This window comes from Leptinotarsa decemlineata, unplaced genomic scaffold (assembly GCF_025532065.1).
Source record: "Leptinotarsa decemlineata unplaced genomic scaffold, Ldec_3_MD MMD2_tig00026340_RagTag_RagTag, whole genome shotgun sequence".
Lineage (NCBI taxonomy): Eukaryota > Metazoa > Arthropoda > Insecta > Coleoptera > Chrysomelidae > Leptinotarsa > Leptinotarsa decemlineata.
In genome coordinates this window covers 1835242-1857814 of record NW_027412694.1, presented here as the reverse complement: position 1 = coordinate 1857814, position 22573 = coordinate 1835242, and the positions used below count along the sequence as shown (strand labels likewise).

General features: G+C 35.4%; 1 protein-coding gene across 2 annotated transcripts in view; it reads right to left on the bottom strand.

Annotated features, from left to right (window-relative positions):
• LOC111514419 (kelch-like protein 17) overlaps window positions 1-22573 on the bottom strand; it is a 100807-nt gene that overhangs the window by 37338 nt on the left and 40896 nt on the right. Inside the window, exons 3-6 of one of the 2 annotated variants that reach the window (XM_074183384.1) lie at window positions 22453-22549; window positions 21366-21602; window positions 4905-5011; window positions 447-563 (exon numbers count right to left, since the gene is read on the bottom strand). In XM_074183384.1, the coding sequence (XP_074039485.1) occupies window positions 447-563; window positions 4905-5011; window positions 21366-21602; window positions 22453-22549 (558 nt within the window). The remainder of the gene's footprint in view (window positions 1-446; window positions 564-4904; window positions 5012-21365; window positions 21603-22452; window positions 22550-22573) is intronic. The other variant, XM_074183385.1, reaches the window with a different exon arrangement.

The window sequence follows — 22573 nt, the reverse complement described above, 5'->3', positions numbered from 1 at the left end:
TAATCGAAAAAAACTGTTAACATCACCTTCACTTTCGATCGACTTTGACGAGCTTTTTTTGGTTTCGGCTCAGTTATTCGTTATTGATTGGTTTGCATATCTAATTCGTCAATCTGTGTGGGATCGAAATTGACTCATTTCAAAATATTTCCAGGGATTTTTACGCAATTGAGTTTCTGCAGAAAATTTAGGTATTTTGGTACTATATCCCGGCTATGATTTCCAATACCGATTCAGACGCAACTTTGGAATATTTCTTCTTATCAGATTCGATTTCTCCTGTCAACGAGAGGAAATGCTGGAACCCCGAAACAAACTGAACGTTTCAGTTTGAGTAGAGCCTTGAAGATGACAACACAGCCAGCTATCGAAGGCGCTCGCATAAATGAATAGAAGTTACAAAGCTTCAACTCCTTCTTGTGACATAAATGTCTTCATTTACTTACCCTTGAAACAAATTGTTTCCTTTCAATCAAGTCGTGTTTGACCCAATTCAAAACTGCCGTAAATACATCTTCCTCTGAAGAAATGTTCAACTGACTGTTGGATATCAAATCGTTCACCTAGGAAAAAAAAATGTTAGTGTGATGTTGATCAAACAGTGTGGAGCATCTGTTAACCGAAACCACAAATGTGCGGCTGGCTTCTGTTAATGACTTCGTGAATTTGTACCTTTTTTGACAACCAAGTGTTGCCCATCTGTACACGTTCTAACGATGGATCGAAAGCACGAAACACGTGTCTATGGGGTGACATTTTTTGACTGCTATGTCCGATCGATAAATATCTCTTGGATATACAGGGTATATCTTGACGAGTTGATGCGTGCTTTATATAGAAAACTGAGAGTAGGGCGATTCTGAAAATTGGTAGGATAGGTGGAGAACTAATGAAGAATTCAACTGAAATATTTTCGTTGATGTGACGTTTCCGGTTTCTCCGGAAGTGACGTCATCTTTTTATTTTCAATGGCAAATCTTCTATTCTTTTCATGCTTTCAATTCAAACTATACCAAAAATGAACGGTTTTTGAGTTATTCCAGTTTCTTTATAGAAAGTGACAGATGCAGCTCTCGAACATACGTCAGTTTCATGTGAATTGACATTAAAAAAATATGCATTGAGTGAATCCTGAATATTGTAAGGTGAATGGATCACGCACTATTTTCATATCCACTGAATAATTCACAGGGTGCGCAAAAATGTGAGTTCGATGAGTAAATGAGAAAAATGAAATAACTCAACTTCTTCAAATGAAAACCCCTTTTTTCTTCTTCAAGGTTTAATTCTATTTTGAAAATGAGCCTTAGTTATAATACACTTTCCTATACCCAAAACTTATGATTTTGGAGATATTCTATTGTATTATCTAATTTTACATACTTGCCCGAAATGATATTTCCAGTGGGCTGCTGTCCATCCTTCAACTCAATGTTTGGTGACAAATGAAATGAATTTATTTATTGTCGGATTCGTACTCTCAAAAGGAACAATATGACTTTTGTGGTTTATAATAATCAAGATTTCTTTAATTCATTGGACATTTATGGCGAATATAATAAAGTTTCAACAAGAACATGATTTTGCTACAAAGTATCCAAAAAATTGGTAACCATCTCCAGATATCATTAGAAGAATAATCTCCAATCTTACGAACTTGGACAATATAGATAATGCAATAACAGTGCTTGTGTACTTCACAGGTTTTCCAGAAGCATCTTTGGAAGACGCGGCACGAGATTTGGGATTGAATAAAATGTCCATGCAGAGAATATTAGCAAAATATAAATGGCTTCCAAATTCTCATAATTTAGTCAATGGCCTGAAGCTATCCGATTATGGGAGGAAAATCAACTTTGCAGAGTTCTTCATGATGAGAAATCAAAAAACGACCAATTTTTTATGCATATTCAATGAAACTAGAAAGCAAAATTTACCAAAAATGGGATATTCAACAAGCCGAATTCCCACTACTGGAGCGATACACATCCGTATTCAGTTCAGGAACGTCAATTTCAAGACCATTGGAATTTCAATGTTACTGAGCTGTGAAAGACAACACCATAGTGATGGTGGTCTTTGAAGAGAGACCAATAGAAGAATTTTCAACAGGGCCTATGAACATGAACTAGCTGTTCGCAAATCAGATTCAGCATCATCTCTCTTTAAGCACCACCAGGAAACAGGCCACACAAGAAGCTTCGAAAACGCCAAGACTATTGCTAGAAAAAAAAATTTCAGGACAGGATGATTCGGGAAGCAATCTAAATTGAAAAACACCCAAACTGCCTTAACAAGCGGGATGATTCGCAGAGACTACCACAAACATAACTCAGGCACCCGGTCAGGCAAACCAGATAATTGCTACAACAACATGTGGGTCTCGAACAACAGAGTGACTGCCATTTGCCAGCCGCCATTACAGTGTCAATGGTAGCGCGACGGTTTTCACTTTACAGTGTGCCAATCCAGTCAAAACTTCAAAACTGTAGCGAGTTACTGTTTTCTTATAAATCTGAGTTCTTTGTCGGACATCGCGTCAAAGGACTGATGACGTGTTTCCAGGATACTGATATTTTTTGTTTCAGATCACTTTTACTTCAACAGTTACAGTGTATAGGTATTTCTTCAGTTTATTTCAGTTTGAAACATGATGCCGCCTACTGAAAAACCGAATTTGACTGGGAAAGATGTATTGAAAAAGAAAAGATATTCTGAAAGGGCTCGCTTGGCAAGAATCAAAAGTGAATCCATCAAATTAGCTGAATGAAGAAAAAAAACGAAAGAATATTCAACAAACTATAGACAAAAAACAAACCACTCACAATTTTATACACCAGAATACTTTAACTACTGACTATGAAATGCAGATAATAGTTCCTGAAAAACATATTGTTAACGAAGACCGGATAGCAAAAGAAGCAAAAAAAGTCAAAAAGCAATTGAATGTAACATAGTACAGTAATAAATCAATGTTTTATGTATTGGCTTGTAAGCTGCAAGACATGTGCCCTAATTTTATGAATTATACTTGGAACTTTCATGAGGCTGGGAAAGGGAGCACCCGTAGTTTGCTACTGTTATTCGCGAGAGATGTCCTGGTGTAGAAGTAGATGTGATCGAAGGCAGTGAAATAAATTAACGGAAAAGTGTCTGAAATGGTCGCTTTCAAGGGGACGCTGTTGGTCCATCAGATGGTCCACTCAGCCTGGAAACAGATTGACAATGAGGAATCTAAGTTGTTTCTGCGACCCTGATGAATGTGATAATTTTTGTCGGGTGAACGATGATATTGCATCATCTTCGGAGTCTGTGAATACGGTAGAAGTTTGCAGTCATGTACGTTCACTAGACAAAAATGATCACATCCATAAGGATCGCAGAAACAATTTAGGGGTATAGACCCCTATCTATTAATACAAGAAACCACTCTTAATTGCATATTCCACCAACATCAGAAGTTGGCGACTATTCACATTAACGAAGTCGTTATAACAGTGGTGATTATATTTTGGGCAAATATGTCACAAGAAAAACAGAAAAAGTGATTTGACACTGACCAAAACGGCGCTCTGTTGAAATTAGATGATATATACGTCTCTGAGTTCCGCAATGAATCAAATAATAAAAAAATACCAGTGTCAAACCTCGTTACAAAAGAGAATAAAGTGTTTTACCAGTTTATATCTCATTTAATTTTATTATAGTTTTGTTTCTTCTGTTTATTACTTTGAATAATTAATATTTTTCAGTAAATCTACCTGAAAGTAGAATAAGTAGTATGCCATTATTAAAAATGTCTAAAGACTGCATTTATTGAATTGAAGCGGTTATATTTTTAGGAGTGATTAATTTTGTGGGAAAGAAAGTTTATGGCTTTCTACTACTCCATCTGATACAAAAAAAAAGTGTTCTATGTGAGTACAGTTTATTACCATTCATTCAAAGTAGAACTCATGTGAATGATATCTGATTCTCATTCCACAACAAATGTTTGAAATACAAACTGAGTAGAGAAAAGTATCTTCTGTATAATTCAGTGTTCATATAGAAATATTTGTTTCGAAAGAATTATTTTCTTTCGTGTAATTCAATGTTTATATGAAAGTAGCTGTTTCAGGAGGACTTTCTTTCAGTTTTTGTCTGAAAGTTACTTCTTTGCATGATCTACACATTCATGTATAGAGTTTCAAATTGATTACTTCCTTCCTTTCTTTGGAAGATTCTCTCATCCCTTTTTTTGTATCAGATGGAGTAGTAGAAAGCCAAAAACTTTCTTTCCCAAAAAACTGCATTTATGTAATTCATTCTCATAGTATTACAATGTAATTATTGTTATTATCAGCTCAATATAAAGTCATACGTTAATTTATATTATATGTTGATTATGTATAAGTAAGTAGAACTATCTGAAAATAAAATAATATTATTACAAGACTCTCACGAAGGCTAAGATAGGTTCTTTCTCACAGTATTGCAATATTTATTTTTATTTTTGATTCACTTGAAACTTATAATTTAAAATAATTATTGTACCATTGTTACTTTGTAAGAGATTTGTTCCGAGTTTTAATAAATGACGTATTTTTTAAGATTTTGTGTATTTCATCAGTATCGTGTTACCCTCGTCAGTTTTCTGGCAATCAAATTCTGAAAAATCGAAATATTTCAGAATCTACCTACCTTGAATTGACCGCCCTAGACCTTCAACTCTAAGGCAGGGTGCATTCATTGATGGCGTTAGCGATATTGCCAATTCCACAATCTACTTCGTCACAACCGTTGTTTTAACTATTTTAGCGTGTTGATCAAGATAGATAAATAAAATATATAAATGAAAATCCGAGGATATCGAACATCATAGAATCATGGAAAATTAAAATGAAAACAAAATAATTTCTTACTTCTGAAAAAGGTAGTAACAAGAATTCTTCGGTACCAACTACTTGCTGGAAATTCTGAAGGGCATATATGTGTGACTTCATATGTAACTCTTTACAAGAGTGGGTATCTGGAAAAAAGTTAAATTTTTAATAAAAAAATCATTTCAAATAATGGAAAAGGCATGCCATTCCCTCCAAGCATACCATTATTTCTGAGGAACTTGTTAATTTCTAAACTCCAATTCAAATTATCCACAAGATCAGTCAAACTTTTTGAAGGCTTGATTCTATGAGAAATATTTTTTTATCAAGAAATCCGGGATGTTGAATGTTGGAACTCTTCAATCAACAATAATATTGGAAATACTTTTCAATAATAAAACCAATAAACTTTCTTTTCACTTCAACTCTCTTGAAACATAATGGTTGACTGCATCTGCTAAACCTACTTTCATAATTAATTTTGAATAGTTTTCCGTGAATTGTTAATGGAACAATAGAACTATAACTAAGTTTTTTCATATCGCTAATGATCTCAAGTTTATTTATTATTCATAATAATACATTACATTAGTTCGAACTTCCATTGTCTAATAAATGGGAAAAATGTACAAAGGCCAAAAATTAATCTATACTGAAAATATACTTCTTTCACTTTGAAAAACATTCCTATGGCTGGGACCAAATCATTCAAGCCAATGAATGTCACTATGTACTGTCATCGTTGACATGGGTAAGTTTAACATATTGGTGAAATAAAGTCGTGATTTTGTGAATGAATTAAATACTTCATCATGTGATATGATGTCTGACTCAATTCCATAACGAATGTATGAAGTACTGAGTAGAAAAAGTATTTTTAGTATATTTCAGTGCTCAAATAAAAGTAGTTGTTTCGAAAGTAATTTTTTTCGTGTAATTAGAAGTTCACATGGAAGTGGATTTAAGAGAAAGCTTTCTGCTCCAGTTCTTGCCTATATATCTCTGTATACAGTTTATTTCGAAATCAGTTGTTTTATTTCGAAACATCGGATGTTCAACATTGAGGATGACAGTGTTCCATGTAAGTAGCATTCTACCTCTTCCATAACGAATGTCAAAAGTAGAAACTGAATACGAAAAAATATTTTTTTGGATAATTCATTGTTCATGGATATATAAATAGTTGTTTCGAGAGTGTTTTTTCATGTAATTCAATGTTTATATAGTAGTTGTTTCGAGAAGGCTTTTTTTGAGTTTGTGCCTTGAAGTTACTTTGTTGCATGAACTACAATTATTGTTTTATAGAGTTTATTTTGGAATTGTTTTCTTTATTTTTTCCGAAAAATTCTACATTTTTTGTATAAAGATGGAGAATTTAGTAATCAAAACTTTTCTTTGTCAAAAATAATATACATTCCTGTATACTCGTATAAAACGGTCCACAGACAAAAAATATCACAATATTGAAAGCAGCTCATGGAATTTCACTATTATTTGGTAACGTACAATGAATGTATTCGTTTGTTAAAGATGCTGATGGTTGAGCATAATTTTGTGCAATAACCAGCATACGCATACAATCTGCAACACAATAAAGTATCAGTTTCTGGCGATATTTCATTTAGTAAGTCTCAAGTAGTCCATACTATGTTCAGTATTATGACATACCCAACTAGCAGTTTTATATTTTATAATAGTTTTGGAGAAACCTTTTCGCAATTTATAAAACAGGTATATGTAGGAAATTGGCACCGTTTTATAAAACATTATAGTCTTTATTATATTTTTGTAATTCCTTTCACAAACACTACAAAACAGTTTCATAAACATTTCGGCAGTTACTATGAAAATTTTCTGATATTCTTAAAAAGAAGTTCAATAAAGATACTTATGAAATAATCGGAATATAACTTTATAAGAGTTCTTCAATAGTTCCAAGTGAGAGTTATGAAATATAATGCAGTAAAACGAGAACGTTAGAGTAACGTTGATGTTGAAAAGTGTTTAAAATGTTTTCTTGAAGGCACAAGAAGTAATTTCGTATTCGACACTAGGAAAATATAATATTTATGTCACCAACTAAAAACTAACAAATATAATTGTTGAAGTCATTTTAATAACTTCACTTTTGTACTTTTGAAACCGTTAAAGACATTGTTTGTGCTTCAAGAAGTGATATTTGAACTGCGAATGAAATTTCATCGACAAATGGATCTAGTCTATTATCAGGAGAATTTAAGCGCACCACTCTTTTTGGAAAAAAATATTAATTATACAAAATCTCACTCTGTAAACAGGGCTCCGTTTCAAGACCTTGGTTATTCATCATTTATATAAATGACTTATTAGCATATAAATGCGTAATCTATGCCAATGATACTACTTCCTGGATACTAACCAAAACTGTGAGAACTTGCTCGCCACAATGAAAACTGCAGTAAATCAAGCTGAGAAAGGGTTCAATACTGAACTTTTTACCTTTTGAAACTTAATAGAGATAAAACTCTCTACGAATAATAATATAGCAAAAAGTTAAACTGTCAAACTACTAGGCATCACCCTAGATGATACTCTGAATTGGCCATACCACATCGAAGAATTAGGCTCGATACTTTCCAAATACCTATTTCTACTCAGGCAATTGAAGACTTTTGTCAACATGAATACTCACCAATCAGCATACTATGCTTTTTTTCATTCTCATATTAGCTACGGAAACTTTACTTTGGAGAAATTGCACCATTGCCCGAGAAAATATTTTTACTACAAAGCGAGCTATTAGAATAATTTCAAATGCCGGTTTGAGAGATACCTGCCAGCCTCTTTTCAAAAAACTAAACACAATGACGTCACCCAATATCTATTAATCTCTATTGGAAATTCAGAATTACAAATAAGAACATTTGACCAATATACAGGTTCTTGAACATAACACTAGAGGTACCAATCTCTTAAGACCACGCAGGCTGAAACTACACACATTCTCGATCAATACACTCAATGTTAATATTTATAACATGTTGCCACACACTGCTAAAGATCTACCTATATTTAGTTTCAAGAGTTTTACAAAAATGTCTTGACAACACATTGTTTCTATAGTGTCAACGAGTACCTGACCACACCAACTCGCATGTTTGAATCTGAATCATTTTAATCGTGGCCTTCGATATTAATATATATTTTTCAATTTTAATAACCATATTATTCACATATTTGTATCTCTCATGTACATTTGCGTCACCACTGGTGATAGTTGTGTTTTTTTCTTTTTAATTTATTTGTAACCTATTTGAAATGTATGTTGGTTGTTCATATGTTTGTATAGCTTAAACATTATTGATTTGACTTGCTACAAATGTGATTCTTTCACAAAGCGTGGTTAAATACGTCCATCTTCCATAGAGACCACTGTCCATTTCAGTTGCCACCTACGCATGAGGTTTTCCCTGGCTGCGTTTCTTCCCAAACCACTGTAGCGTTCCATATATAACGCATGCTACCTCAGCGGATATCATTCTATATGAACTGCACGTTCGAACGTTCATTTTTCTATGCACCGCTGTTAATTTCTGGACTAGTTTCTTATTTTGCATTGCGGTGTATCTAAAGAAAATCTGAACATTAATGGAGAAGTTGAAAAATGTACTGTCGTCCCTATTGTTGGTGACGGTGCATGTTTGTTTCGTGCTCTTTCTTATTTAATGTACTGAACACAAGATAGAGCGATAAAGGTGCGTTCAGAAATTGTCAGATATGTGGTTAATGTCTGGAGCAAGTTTTCAATTATGACACACGACAGGAATGGTGATAGCTACGTAACACCTGACGAATATTTTGCTGATACGATGAAAAATGATACTTATGTCGGATTTTGTGAGTTAATAGCAGCAGGATTATTATTTTCATTTAAGTTTGAAGTTTATAGAAACGGTCTCATATATACGGAATCTGGATCTAACGACAATCCGGTAAGGCGATTACGATTCAGCAAAGATTTGTCCAGTGGGCATTTTGATGACTATCTTCCCAAAGCAGCACAGAAAATTACTCGGCGTCATATGCAGGAAGATGTAGAAGAACATGATTTTGGAATTGATACACCTTTGCAACTTAAAATTGATAAGTGTTGTCAGGAGGTACCTGTTTTAGAGCGTGAACATTAACTTATTGCATCTTCAATAAATTATGTTGAAAATTTGATAAGAATTTCATTGTCCAAATCTGAGTCTGTGACATTAATAGAAAAAAAGAAAAAACAAACGTATGGCACGGTTTACTAATTACACACGAAAAAATCAAATAAAAAAGGCACAAAAAAATATGGACAGACTCCACCTGAATCCCACCGTAAAGCTGTGTCTGAAAATAAGAAAAAAAATCCCTGATGTACAGAGGAAAGCTGTCGCCACCTACCAGACTGCACACCCCGAAAAACAGAGGCAACCTGTCGCCACCTACCAGGCTGCGAACCCTGAGAAAACATAAGCAATCTGCTGCACTATATCAGACCAGGGATACCGATGTGCATACAGTGACGACAAAGAGAACAAAGAGGCAGATTTAATGCACCAACGGCAAATAAAGTGGATATTGTATTGGTAGATCAGCATTTTGACCGAAGAGACATCATCTTCGAAAGCCGAAGTAACTTGATTTTGTGCTGGGGGATGATGGCTATTTAATCAACATACCACAATGCGATCCCACAACTAAGTTGCCCTTTGAAAAACAGTATCTGCTGTGAGTTTTTATTCATACAGAATAATTATCAAAGAAGGAGAAGATAATTTTTGGGTAAATATCGCGCACTTTTCACTCAATAATTGCTAGATGAATATGCAAAAATAGATACTGAGAGACTAAACTACATAAAAAACAATCAAGCCAAATTGCGCGCAGATAATTATATTCATTCGAAATATGCAATTGGACGGCAAGATACTGAAGCAAATCAGCTGGGACAAATGGTAGTACTTCCATCATCTTTTACTAGTGGACCAAGATACATGCACGAAAATACGCAAGACGCCATGACCTATGTTGGACATTACGGTCGTCCCGACCGTACATGTAACCACCCTGGAGTGACATAAATGAGCACTTACTTTCAGGACAAAAATCTCATTATCGATACGATATTATTTCGCGTGTCTTTCGATTAAAGGTAGAAATGGTTGATTTGTTGATGAAAGAGAAAATATTCGGTGAAGTGAGATGCTATATGTATTCGACGGAATGGCAAAAGCGAGATCTTCCGTATATTCATATACTTTTATGGCTTGAATATCGCATCACTCCGGATCAAATTGACAATATTATTTATGCTGAAATACCTAACCTCGATCGTGATCCTGAGCTTTACGAAATTGTTGAAAGTAATATGATACGTGGCTCCTGTGAAAGTTTGAACCAAAATTCGTCATGCATGAAAGATAATTCGTGTAGCAAATGTTATCCTAAGGCTCTTATTAAGGAAACTGGTGATGATGGTTATCCGCAGTACAGGAGACGTTCTCTGGATGACGGTGGATTCTCTGTCAATATCAAGGGGGTTACAATAGATAATCGTTGAATGATTCCTTATAATCCAGTGCTATTAAGAACATGTAACGCTCACGTGAACGTAGAGTATTGCCATTCAGTGAAGTCAATCAAATACGTTTGCAAATACGTTAATGAAAGGTCAGATCAGGCTACGTTAACTTTAGAGAATGGAAAGGATGAAGTTGCAACCTACGCAAGAGGTCGATATATAGATTCAGCTAAAGCAGTTTGACGAATCCTTGAATTCCCAATACATGAGCGTTTTTCTCCTGTAGTGCACCTTGCTGTCCATTCAGAAAATGTAGAGAGAACTTATTTTAATGAGCAGAACTTGTGCGACAAATTAAGTAGTCCTCCTACAACTACACTCCACTCCTTTTCGATCTGTATAACGTGGATGACTTTGCAAAAACATTGCTATACTCGGAAGTCCCTGCGTATTACGTTTAGATTAAGCGATCGTTTCAGAGAAGCAAGAGAGGAGTGAATGTTGAAGGATGGTCAGGGGTCAAAAAAAAACGTTATACTTAGGTAGGGTTTATACTGTTCATCTACACGATACAGAATGCTACCATGTTACGATATTTTCTTAATTACGGGTACTCAACATTTTACTATTTAATATCGTCCTATATGTGGCTCCAAATACAAGTAAGTCGAACGAATACTTTTTGCGCGCGGAAAAAAAAAGACACCAGAGAATTCGGGACGAGGTCCACGGAGATTTTGTGAGAGGTTGAATAGATATCGGCTATATGAATGAACAAAATTTTATCGTATTATACGGATAAGTCATTCAAAGTGCCTTATGCAATATTGGTGTTATTTATGATTATATCTGGTGTATGGTATATGACTAATATTGTGAAACATTAAATTTGGATCAGTATCTGCTGTACGGTTGTTGGGAAAACGTCTTTGATGTGCTAGGAGACTCGACACTCAGAGGTAAACATTTTTCATAACCGTGTTACCCATACAATTCAATTCATTTTCGATCACAGCTTAATCTTTGATATCATTGCTTTATAGACGTTTTTTTTGGGAGCTATATCGGTGTTACTGTCAAGTAACAAAGGTGGAAAATTTTCTCTAGACCTTCATATGAGATACAAGGTGGCTTATTCATGGGAATAGCGAACTGAGCTGTTAGTTGAAAGGAAAAGTTTATCCACTGAATGTATTCAAGATCAAGGATCACGGATGAGTACCTCGTAGAGGAGATTTCTTTTTTTAATCTTCGATTCGTTTACATATTTTGATTACAAAAGCAATAATAATAATTATAATAGTCATGATTAATAATGATAGTAGTAATGGTGATAGTTATGATACTGTTGTTGAGATGTCAATAAGGCCTATATCTCTTTCCTAGTGTAGTGATAGGTTTATTATCTATACTTCTTGTACTCTTGCAAGAGCCCCCAAATATATAAAGTAGGAGCCAGTGTCAATGTTGTAAGTGGTCTATATATCGTTTTCATACAGTAATATATATATATATATATATATATATATATATATATATATATATATATATATATATATATATATATATATATATATTTATATATATATATATATATATATATATATATATATATTTGATAACTCGTAACAATTCATTTTTGTTGGGTTGGGGACTGCTGAGTAATTAATTTTAGTGGTTTTTTTTTAACAGCAAGGGCTTCAAAAACCACTTGGCGCCCAAATTATTTCATCAAAATTGTAATAAGTGTGTTAAAATCTTTAGTAACCCACGGCCCTATCAGAGCAGGCACATTACCTGCCTTACTTAACCCCCCTTCAAATACGGTCCAAAACCTGGAAATTAACAAACATACAGGTTGGACGTGATAAACTAGCGCCCGAACGTGGGGCCAATTTTATTGTTAGTACTGTTATATTGAAATATTTATAGTTTTGTCTATATATTGTCTTGAGTATACAAAAGTTGAATTATTGCTTTTGTAATGTATTGTTATTTATTTGTAATTTTCTTATTTTTTTAAATATGAAATTATTACTTTTGTAATGGTTTATTTATAGCTTGATTGAACAAATATGATGTGGTACACGTTTTTCCCGAGATTTAACAAAATTGGCATTTGCTTGCACCAATAATTTTGTCATTGTATAAGAAGGTTTTCATGCTGTTTTTTTATCTGGTCTAATTTGAAAGTTCAAGGTTTCATTGGTTCATTTAAAAAAAAAATGCTTGCAAGAAAATCGAATAAAGAACATTCACTTTTATTTCAAGTTAGAACTTCGCTAGATATCAAGGCTTGGAAAAGATTTAGCTCGTGAGTTTCGAAAAAAACACACAAGTTAGAAAGAAAAACATAATTTGAAACAGTATATATACGTTTCTTTTATCGTCCTTGAATCAAGTATTTTTTTAATTTCGAGTATTTGAATTCCATTGTATGAAATTGATAGTTTGACGGTTTTCAGTGCAAAATTGTATCTCGTGAAGCTTCTACTTTTTGTTTTGTTACATTCGAGTGCGCCGAATATTTGTATTTAAATTAGTTATTGCGTTCAGTAACTTCGAAAATGGATTTATCTGAATTAGTGAGAGATGAGTTGCAATACGAATTAAATGTTAGAGGATTTTCGGAATTTCAGTCCGAAACAGTATGCTCTATGCGACGTCAGTTGAAGGAACTCATTCAAACAGAAACTTTTGGTCAATTAGTAGAGCTAGACACATTCGAACCTGATATGACGCAAGAAATCGATATTTGTAATAGGAAATGCGTGGATTTGGAAAATTACGTACACAGTCATAGCTTCTAGTCGGGTACCACTAGTGAATCGCGATATGTAGATACAAAATTGAGACATTTATACACATGCATGGGCAGAGTTTGTAAAAGAGTTAAAGTCCGAATTTTTACCTGAGAGGTTTCAAGTAGACTTTTTAGAAGAAATTCGAAGTAGTAGGCAGGGGAATTGTGAACGTGTCGGTGAGTTTTTCGCAAGAATCACTAATATGTTTAATAGACTTCCAAAACCGTTGACGGAATTGGAAAAGCTGGAAATTATTCTCAGGATTCTGGAACCTTACTATATAGAAAAGTTAGGATTAACGACTACCGCAGCGTGAACAATCTCAAAAGTTTATGCAAGAAGTTAGAATCCGCGCGTAATTTATCCTTTCGATACGGAAATCGAGTGAGTGGAAGACATTCTGTTAATTTATTAGAGCCTGATTTAGCTTATGATAGAAGTGAGAGTCGTATGGCGAATCCAACCAGAGTGGAGGGATCTAGCCGATCAGCAGCAATTCACAGTATAAGTTGCTGGAACTGTCAAGAACAAGGTCACCCCTTTTCAACATGTAAGAAACCACGAGTTAATCCTTTTTGCTATCGTTGCGGTAAACCAGGAGTAACGGAATATAAATGTCCTTGCGCATCAAAAAACGAAAGACAGGGTCGAGATCGTGCCGAATCTCTACCCTGATTCATTCAATGAATCGGCAACCAGCGAACGATTCTTGGCCAGCATGGTTAGAATTTATTCAAATAGAATTTAAAAAGGTACAAATTGAAAGTGTGTTCAAAGTGGTTCCCAATGACCCTCGTCCATACTTAGAGGTCACCATTTTTGGAAAATTATTCAGATCTCTTTTGGATTCTGGGGCGCCACAAAGTATAATTGGCGGATCCGGTTGGGTTAAGTTACGGAATCTTGGTTTAGTTTTGCAAAAGTACCCTCACTCAGTTAGTCTAGCTAACGGATTCGAATGCGAGGTTCTGGGACAAGTGAATGTTCCAATTGTTTTAGATAACGAATGTAGGATAGTTAAATGTTTAGTAGTTTTAGATATAGATAAGGATCTTATGTTAGGATTAGATTTTTGGAGTGATATAGGCCTAATTGCAAATTTTGTGGAAAATAGCTGGGAATTCGAGAACCAATCTAAGGGAATACCAGAGGTACATGGACTTGAGATATCGGATTACGAACGCAAAGTTCGAGTCGACAATATGGTTTGTGAGTTTTTCGATAAGATGGGCAACGGGTTAGGATGCGCTAAGGAAATAAAACATAAAATCGACACCGGGTCTGTTGAGCCAATAAAACGAAGGTATTACAATGTTTCCCCGTATTTACAGAAAGTAATCAATGACGAAGTTGATAATATGTTGAAGTTAGGTGTAATCGAGCCTTCTAAGTCCCCATGGTCGTCACCGGTTGTTATGGTCAAGAAATCGTCGGGTGACTATCGGTTTTGTGTGGATTTTCGAAAAGTCAATGCTGTTACTCGCAAAGACGCTTACCAACTTCCCTATGTCAATTCTATTTTGGACCAATTACGCGGAGCTCGCTTTTTGAGTACTATCGATATAAAATTGGCTTATTGGCAGATAGAGCTGGAGGAAGAAAGCAAAGACGTAACATCTTTTACTGTACCTGGTCGAGGTTTGTATAGGTTCGTGAGAATGCCGTTTGGTTTGTATAATGCTGCAGCTATATGGCAAAGATTTCTTGAAAACGTTCTTGGAGCCGAATTTGACAAATCCGTTTTTGTATACCTAGATGACATCATTATCATTTCTCCAGAATTTGACAGCCATCTCGTCATTTTGAAAAATGTTTTAAAGAAACTGGTAGACGCGGGTTTAACGTTGAATCGCGATAATTGTTGTTTCTTGAAAGACGAATTGAGATATTTAGGGTACGTAGTTAATTAAGACGGCCTTAATACCGATCCGGCTAAAGTTGAGTCAATGTTAAATTATCCCACTTTGAAAAATGTTAAGGATGTTCGTAGATTCGTAGGTATGATATCATGGTATCGGCGTTTTATACGTGATTTTGCGACTCGGATGTCCTCTCTTACTAAATTAACTAAGAAAAATGTTAACTTTTCATGGAGTGTTGAATGCGATAAGGCGTTTAACGATATTAAACAATGTTTGGTATCGTCCCCGATTTTAACGTGCCCCGATTATTCGAAAGAATTCATTCTTCAATGCGATGTATCTCAAGTTGGGCTAGGTTGCGTCCTGAGTAAAATTTTTGAAGACGGCGATAAAGTAATTTCTTATGCGAGTCGGTATTTAACTCCACAAGAAGCAAAGTATTCTACAACTGAGCTTGAATGTTTGGCCGTGCTATTTGGAATTGAAAAGTATCGAGCTTATTTTGAAGGTACTCATTTCAAAGTAATTACCGACCATTATTCATTGTTATGGCTTCACAAGTTACAAAATCCGTCGGGTAGGTTAGCCCGTTGGGGTTTAAGGTTGCAAGGTTATGATTTCGAAATCCTGCACCGGAAAGGAAAGTCACATGTGTTACCAGATGCATTGTCACGAGCGATAGCGTATGTTAATGTTGAGCCAAGTAAGGGTGATAGATGGTATGAAAACCTAAAAGTAAATATTAGGTCAAATCCTACCAAATATCCTAAATTCAAAATTCATGATGATAAAATACTCAGGTTTGTCAATTTTGGTTCACCGACATATGATGAAGAATCGGACTGGAAGTTAGTTATCCCAAAATCATTACGGCCATCAGTATTTCTGGAATGTCACGACGATCATCTGTCAGGCCACTTAGGCATTTTTAAAACTTATAAACGGATCAGTAGTAGATATTATTGGCCAGGAATGCACTCAGATACCGTTAAATATGTAAGAGCTTGTGAGGTGTGTAAAGCCAATAAAGCTGATCAACAGTTACCTTACGAGAAGATGAGTAGGAGAGTCATTTCTCGTCCTTGGGAAGTAATTTGTAGCGATATCATGGGACCCTTACCGTTAACGCAAAACAAAAATAGATATATTTTAGTGGTGGCGGATTGTTTCACCAAGTACGCTCTACTATTTCCTCTTAAAACGGCGACTAGCTCGGCAGTCGTGAAACATACCGAAGAAGATGTTTTTCATGTCCATGGAGTTCCGGAAAGGATAATTTGTGATAATGGCAGGCAATACATATCAGGTGCGTTTACTAAGATGGTAAAATCATATGGCTGCAAAATCGTGTTTATTGCTGCGTATAGTCCACATGTTAACCCAACGGAGAGAGTGAATAGAGTGATAGGAACAATGTTAAGGTCATTTATCGATAAAGACCAGCGTGACTGGAATAAGAATTTATCTAAAATAGGGTTTGCTCTCAGAACGGCAGTGCATGAAGTGACGGGATATATCCCCGCTTACTTGAATTTTGGTAGAGAACTTATTATTGACGGACAAGCTCATAGAATCGAGAACGGAGATGGAGACATTGAATTCTCAGAAAGAGACCGTTTGGCAGACCATTTAGGGGAACTTCAACAGGTTTTCAATAAGGTACGGAAAAATCTGAGGGAGTCCTATGAAAGTAGTTCAGCAAGGTATAACCTTCGACGCAGATCGATATCGTTGAAAATAGAAGAAGTTGTTTGGAAAAAGAATTATATCCTTTCGGACAAAGCTGAATTCTATGCTTCAAAGTTAGCGCCGAAGTTCATAAAGTGTAAAGTTAGGAAAAAAAATTCTACTAATGTTTACGAACTTGTTAGGTTCGAGGATGGACGCTCGGTGGGTTACGTCCACGTTAAAGACATAAAGGTATAGCAGTCTGCTCCTAGAGTAATTGGTCAAATATCTTTTTTTTTTCTTGTGAGGGATGTGTTACGATATTTTCTTAATTACGGGTACTCAACATTTTACTATTTATTATCGTCCTATATGTGGCTCCAAATACAAGTGAGTCGAACGAATACTTTTTGCGCGCGGAAAAAAAAGACACCAGAAAATTCGGGACGGGGTCCGCGGAGATTTTGTGAGAGGTTGAATAGATATCGGCTATATGAATGAACAAAATTTTATCGTATTATACGGATAAGTCATTCAAAGTGCCTTATGCAATATTGGTGTTATTTATGGTTATATCTGGTGTATGGTATATGACCAATAATGTGAAACATTAAATTTGGATCAGTATCTGCTGTACGGTTGTTGGGAAAACGTCTTTGATGTGCTAGGGACTCGACACTCAGAGGTAAACATTTTTCATAACCGCGTTACCCTTACAATTCAATTCATTTTCGATCACAGCTTAATCTTTGATATCATTGCTTTTTAGACGTTTTTTTTTTGGGAGCTATATCGGTGCTTACTGTCAAGTAACATTGGTGGAAAATTTTCTCTGGATCTTCATATGAGATACAAGGTGGCTTATTCATGGGAAAAGCGAACTGAGCTGTTAGTTGAAAGGAAAAGTTTATCCACTGAATGTATTCAAGATCAAGGATCACGGATGAGTACCTCGTAGAGGAGATTTCTTTTTTTAATCTTCGATTCGTTTACATATCTTGATTACAAAAGCAATAATAATAATTATAATAGTCATAATTAATAATGATAGTAGTAATGGTGATAGTTATGATACTGTTGTTGAGATGTCAATAAGGCTTATATCTCTTTCCTAGTGTAGTGATAGGTTTATTATCTATACTTCTTGTACTCATGCAAGAGCCCCCAATTATATAAAGTAGGAGCCAGTGTCAATGTTGTAAGTGGTCTATATATCGTTTTCATACAGTAATATATATATTTGATAACTCGTAACAATTCATTTTTGTTGTGTTGGGGACTGCTGAGTAATTAATTTTAGTGTTTTTTTTTAACAGCAAGGGCTTCAAAAACCACTTGGCGCCCAAATTATTTCATCAAAATTGTAATAAGTGTGTTAAAATCTTTAGTAACCCACGGCCCTAGCAGAGCAGGCACATCACCTGCCATACTCAACCCCCCCCTTCAAATACGGTCCAAAACCTGGAAATTAACAAATATACAGGTTGGACGTGATAACCACCTACATGAGATCAGAGGCCCAATCCCATTTGAAGAATTGAAAACTGTAGATGGTCACTTACATCCCACTTTCCAATCCGCGTGCAAGGCTCTAGGTCTACTCGAAGATGATCGGCATTTGGATTCAGCTCTTGAAGGGGTAGCACTTTGTCAAACACCGCATATGATTCGAGAGCTTTTTGTTATCATTTTATTGTTCTGCCAGATTTCCGATCACCTATGTCTTTGGGAAAAATACAAAGAATACCTTTCTGAAGACTTTAAAAAACAACTGGAAAAGCAAGGTGACGTGGATGTAAAGCACTCATCGAACCTGATATTTAACAAATACCTGTCGGTATTAGAGGATGCCGTATTATCATTAGGCGGCCGTCCTCTTGAAGAGTATGGAATACCACAGCCAATATTATCAGTACATTTTGAAAAAAGAAAGTACGTGAAGGAGACCAGTTATGATACAGTGTCCTCAGAAAACACAGTAAGAAAAAATGAAGCATCCTTGAATGACGAGCAACAGGAAGTTTACAATAAAATTATCACAAGTGTAGATGCATATGACGGTCGAATATTCTTCTTATACGCTCCAGATGGAACTGGTAAAATCTTCCTTATTAATTTACTTTTGGCGAAAGTAAGAAGTACTCACAGCATTGCCCTGACTGTGGTGTCGTCCGGCATAGCTGCTACATTACTCGAATGTGGTCAAACTGCTCATGGTACTCTCAAGTTTCCACTCAATTTAATCACTGCCGAGACTCCCATTTGCAACATCTCCAAACGAAAAGCGAAAATGGAAACTGTATTGATACCACGAATCTCAATAATACCTAATGATCTCCCGTTCGAATTTAAAAGATTACAGTTTTCTCTAAAAGTCTGCTTTGCCATGACAATAAGCAAGTCTCAGGGACAAACTCTCAAATTTGCGGATATTGACTTGACAGAACATTACTTCTCTCATGGACAGTTTTATGTTGCTTGCTCACGAGTGAGTTCATTCAATAGCTTGATAGTTTTAGCACCTAATGACGCTAAAACTATGATTAGTTAAGAATATTGTGTACAAAGAAGTTTTGTAGGCCCTAATTTTTTTCAAACACTAAACAAAAGTAAAGCCGCAAAAACTATACCTAATCAATAATAATATTTCTTAACGCGAGCGAAGCCGCGGGCAAAAGCTAGTTTGACATAATTCGTCTTTTTGAGGCTTTAGGACCTCCGATATTGGGCATCAGGTTTGCTAGCGCTGTATTTGTTCTCTCCGCCTTGAGTACAATTTTTTTATATGCTCTACAAAGGTCAGCTTACTGTCGAGCCTTAATTCCAGGTACTTTACTGCCTTGTTCCTTCGATATCAAAATTGATTACCCCTATTTTTCTACGCTTTGTCAGGAGCACGACTTCGGTTTTTTCTGGTGATAGTTTCAGGCACCTACTTTTCATCCACTCCGATACTCGTAATATTGCTATATTTGCTACATTCATTAGGAGATTCTCGTTTCTGGCTGCCACCACTACTACAACGTCGTCTGCAAACCCTACCAAATCAGTTCCATCCGGTAATTCAATTGAAAAAGGCTCATCATACAGGATTTATTTATACCGCTATTTATACTAAAAGTTTTTGTGTCATCAATGGCTTCCAGTAAAATTTCTCTCTATCATATAAATTACGTTTTCCTCCATTCCTCTGTTTCTAAGGGCCTCTAATATAAATTGCCATGTTGCACTGTTAAAAAAATTTTTCACATGCAGCGTTATGGCTACGCATAGATTTAGTTGAATTATTGCCTCATTGGCAATATTAACTACAGTGTTTACGACGTCTAATGTTTGACGCCCTTTTCTGAACCCGAACTGTTGGTTAGCTAAACCCCCTGTACGTACAATTTCCTCATTGAGATGTTCGAGTATTAAGTGTTCGAAGAGTTTTCCTTCAGAATCCAAGTAACAGACAGGTCTTAATGATGACGGGTTAACTATAGGTTTATTGTCTTACCTCGACAGTAATAGTTTTGCCTTTTTCCATTCGGCAGAAAAGATTCCCTGACTTATCAATTTGTTATAGACAGCTACAGCATGAGCTGGTTTGTTTAAGGCTATAGATTTGAGTATTTCTTGGGGTATGTAATCCGGTCCCGGAACATTATTATTTTTCGGCTTTGTCGATACTCTTTGAATTTCTTCAAAGATGAAATTTGAAAAACTCCCCTTCCTATCACAGATAAACGGAACCTTCTTGTCCACAGGAAGAAGGTGATTTGTTACGTCTTCCATATCATCAAAAGTAAGGTTTGGTTCTGGTTGAAATCCAACTATACTCTTCGTGATTATTTTTTAGACGTCGCCCCAGATATCTTCGTCAACATCTTCGCAAAGCCTTTTCCAGCACTCATTTTTGGACTTCTCGATGCGGTTCCTGAGTAACTTCTTACACTTCTTGTAGGCTTCCCACAGAGTCACATTTTTGTTCAACGTTAACATTCTAGCTTTCCTGGTATACTCTCTACGTTTTCTATGGCACTGTTAACGGAGTTCAGCAATTTCACTATTCCACCAGTAGACTGGATTCTTGATGTTACCGCCTTTTTTTCTTGGCATAGTCAAATCGTATATTTCCCTCAGTTTCGTAGAGAATTATCCAGGGGTAATAGGGGGTTATTTTCATCAAGTGTAATTCGTTCAATTTTGCCACTTTCAGCTTTTTAACCTGCCATCCTTGGTTCTGTCGAACAGATTCTGGTGCTTGCTTCTCATCAACCACATCGAATATAATATAATATGCATTTTCTGCTTGTTGATACCAACTGATGGGATATAGCACAATATTACTGATATATTTCATAACGAACTAATTTCATACAATCTAATAGCACAACCTTTCAATACCAGAAACACATGTTCAATTTCATTGCACAATATTATTGCAATATTGTGCAATACAATTGTGCGTTAGAAGAGAGAAATCGTTCAACACCCGTCCGACATTGGAAAAAAATATTTTGAAATATTATATTAACTTTCATTCCATGTTTTTGTGGAAACTACACTCAAATGTTTTGTATCTCCGTCTTATCCTTGAGGGTATACACATGATATTCATGGGATATCATAGAAATTAGAAACTTACCTGCAAAACTCCTTATCCCCAGACAATTCGTTGGATGTAGCTGTTTTAGCAAAAAACGACAGCAGGCCTCTCTCACTTCTTCCATTTGAAGAAGACTACTAGCAGGAAGTAAAACCTGAACATTGTCGACAGTAATAGTTATTTGACCTGTGTAAGCATAGTCAATGAGCAGGTCAATAGCCGTTGGATCCATATCGTGAATTTCAATTTCTGGTAGGCATTGTTCTTTCATGTCCCCTAAGAGCAACACGAAAAGTGATCAACAAACAAGCAATATTGATTCAACTAAGACAGGGAAAGGATATTGTAGTTTGATTGGTTTACCAAATCACACAAAAAAAGAAACAAATAGAGTTGAGAATATTCAATGATAAATATAATCGGAACTTCTATAATCATAGTAAACATTGACGTAAACTTGAATAAATATGCAGAATTTCAACTAGGAAACTTGGAATATAGTTGTGTCTTCATTTCACCGTGGATATTATGATGAAATCACAAAAATTGATCATAACAGATACTTCAAGATCTTCAGGAAGAACATGGCCACAAAATATTCATCCAATATAGATACATCACTACCTCTAATATTATGAACTTTTATTTGTAACTATCGTTACTGCACTTTCGTCCTATCTGGAGTTTTATTGTAGTGTGATAAAAAATATATCAGCCAGACTCTGCGAGCCAATAAAATTCGTTTCAAAGACGAGTCCAAAAACCAGATAATTCTAAATGAATTTTATCAGTTCGGACTTCCATTGTCTAATATGATCCTACTATGATTCGAAATCTATGAAAGAAATAATAGAATTAGTATTCCTCCCTGTTGATGATCTCAGCATGGGAACATTCGATGTTATTCTGATGAGTCCAAACATGCTTTGCAATTCACGATTTGCTGGTTTCTCCTCGGTAAACGATCTTCTTCAAACACTACTAGTATAGTAGATTTTGGCCGTCAACTATGTCAATCTGTAATACACACTAAATAAATCATCTGAATAAACTCAACTCGTCATATTTGGTTCATTCATTTCGCGTTGCGATGATCATGAGATGAATTATAATAAAATGTACTTACCATTGAACATGGCAAAAAAATATGGACTAACTGATGCTAGAACAACTTTGTGTCCTCTAAATTTGTCTAATCCTATTTTCAAAGTAATATCACATAGCTACAACAAAAGATAAAAAAATAT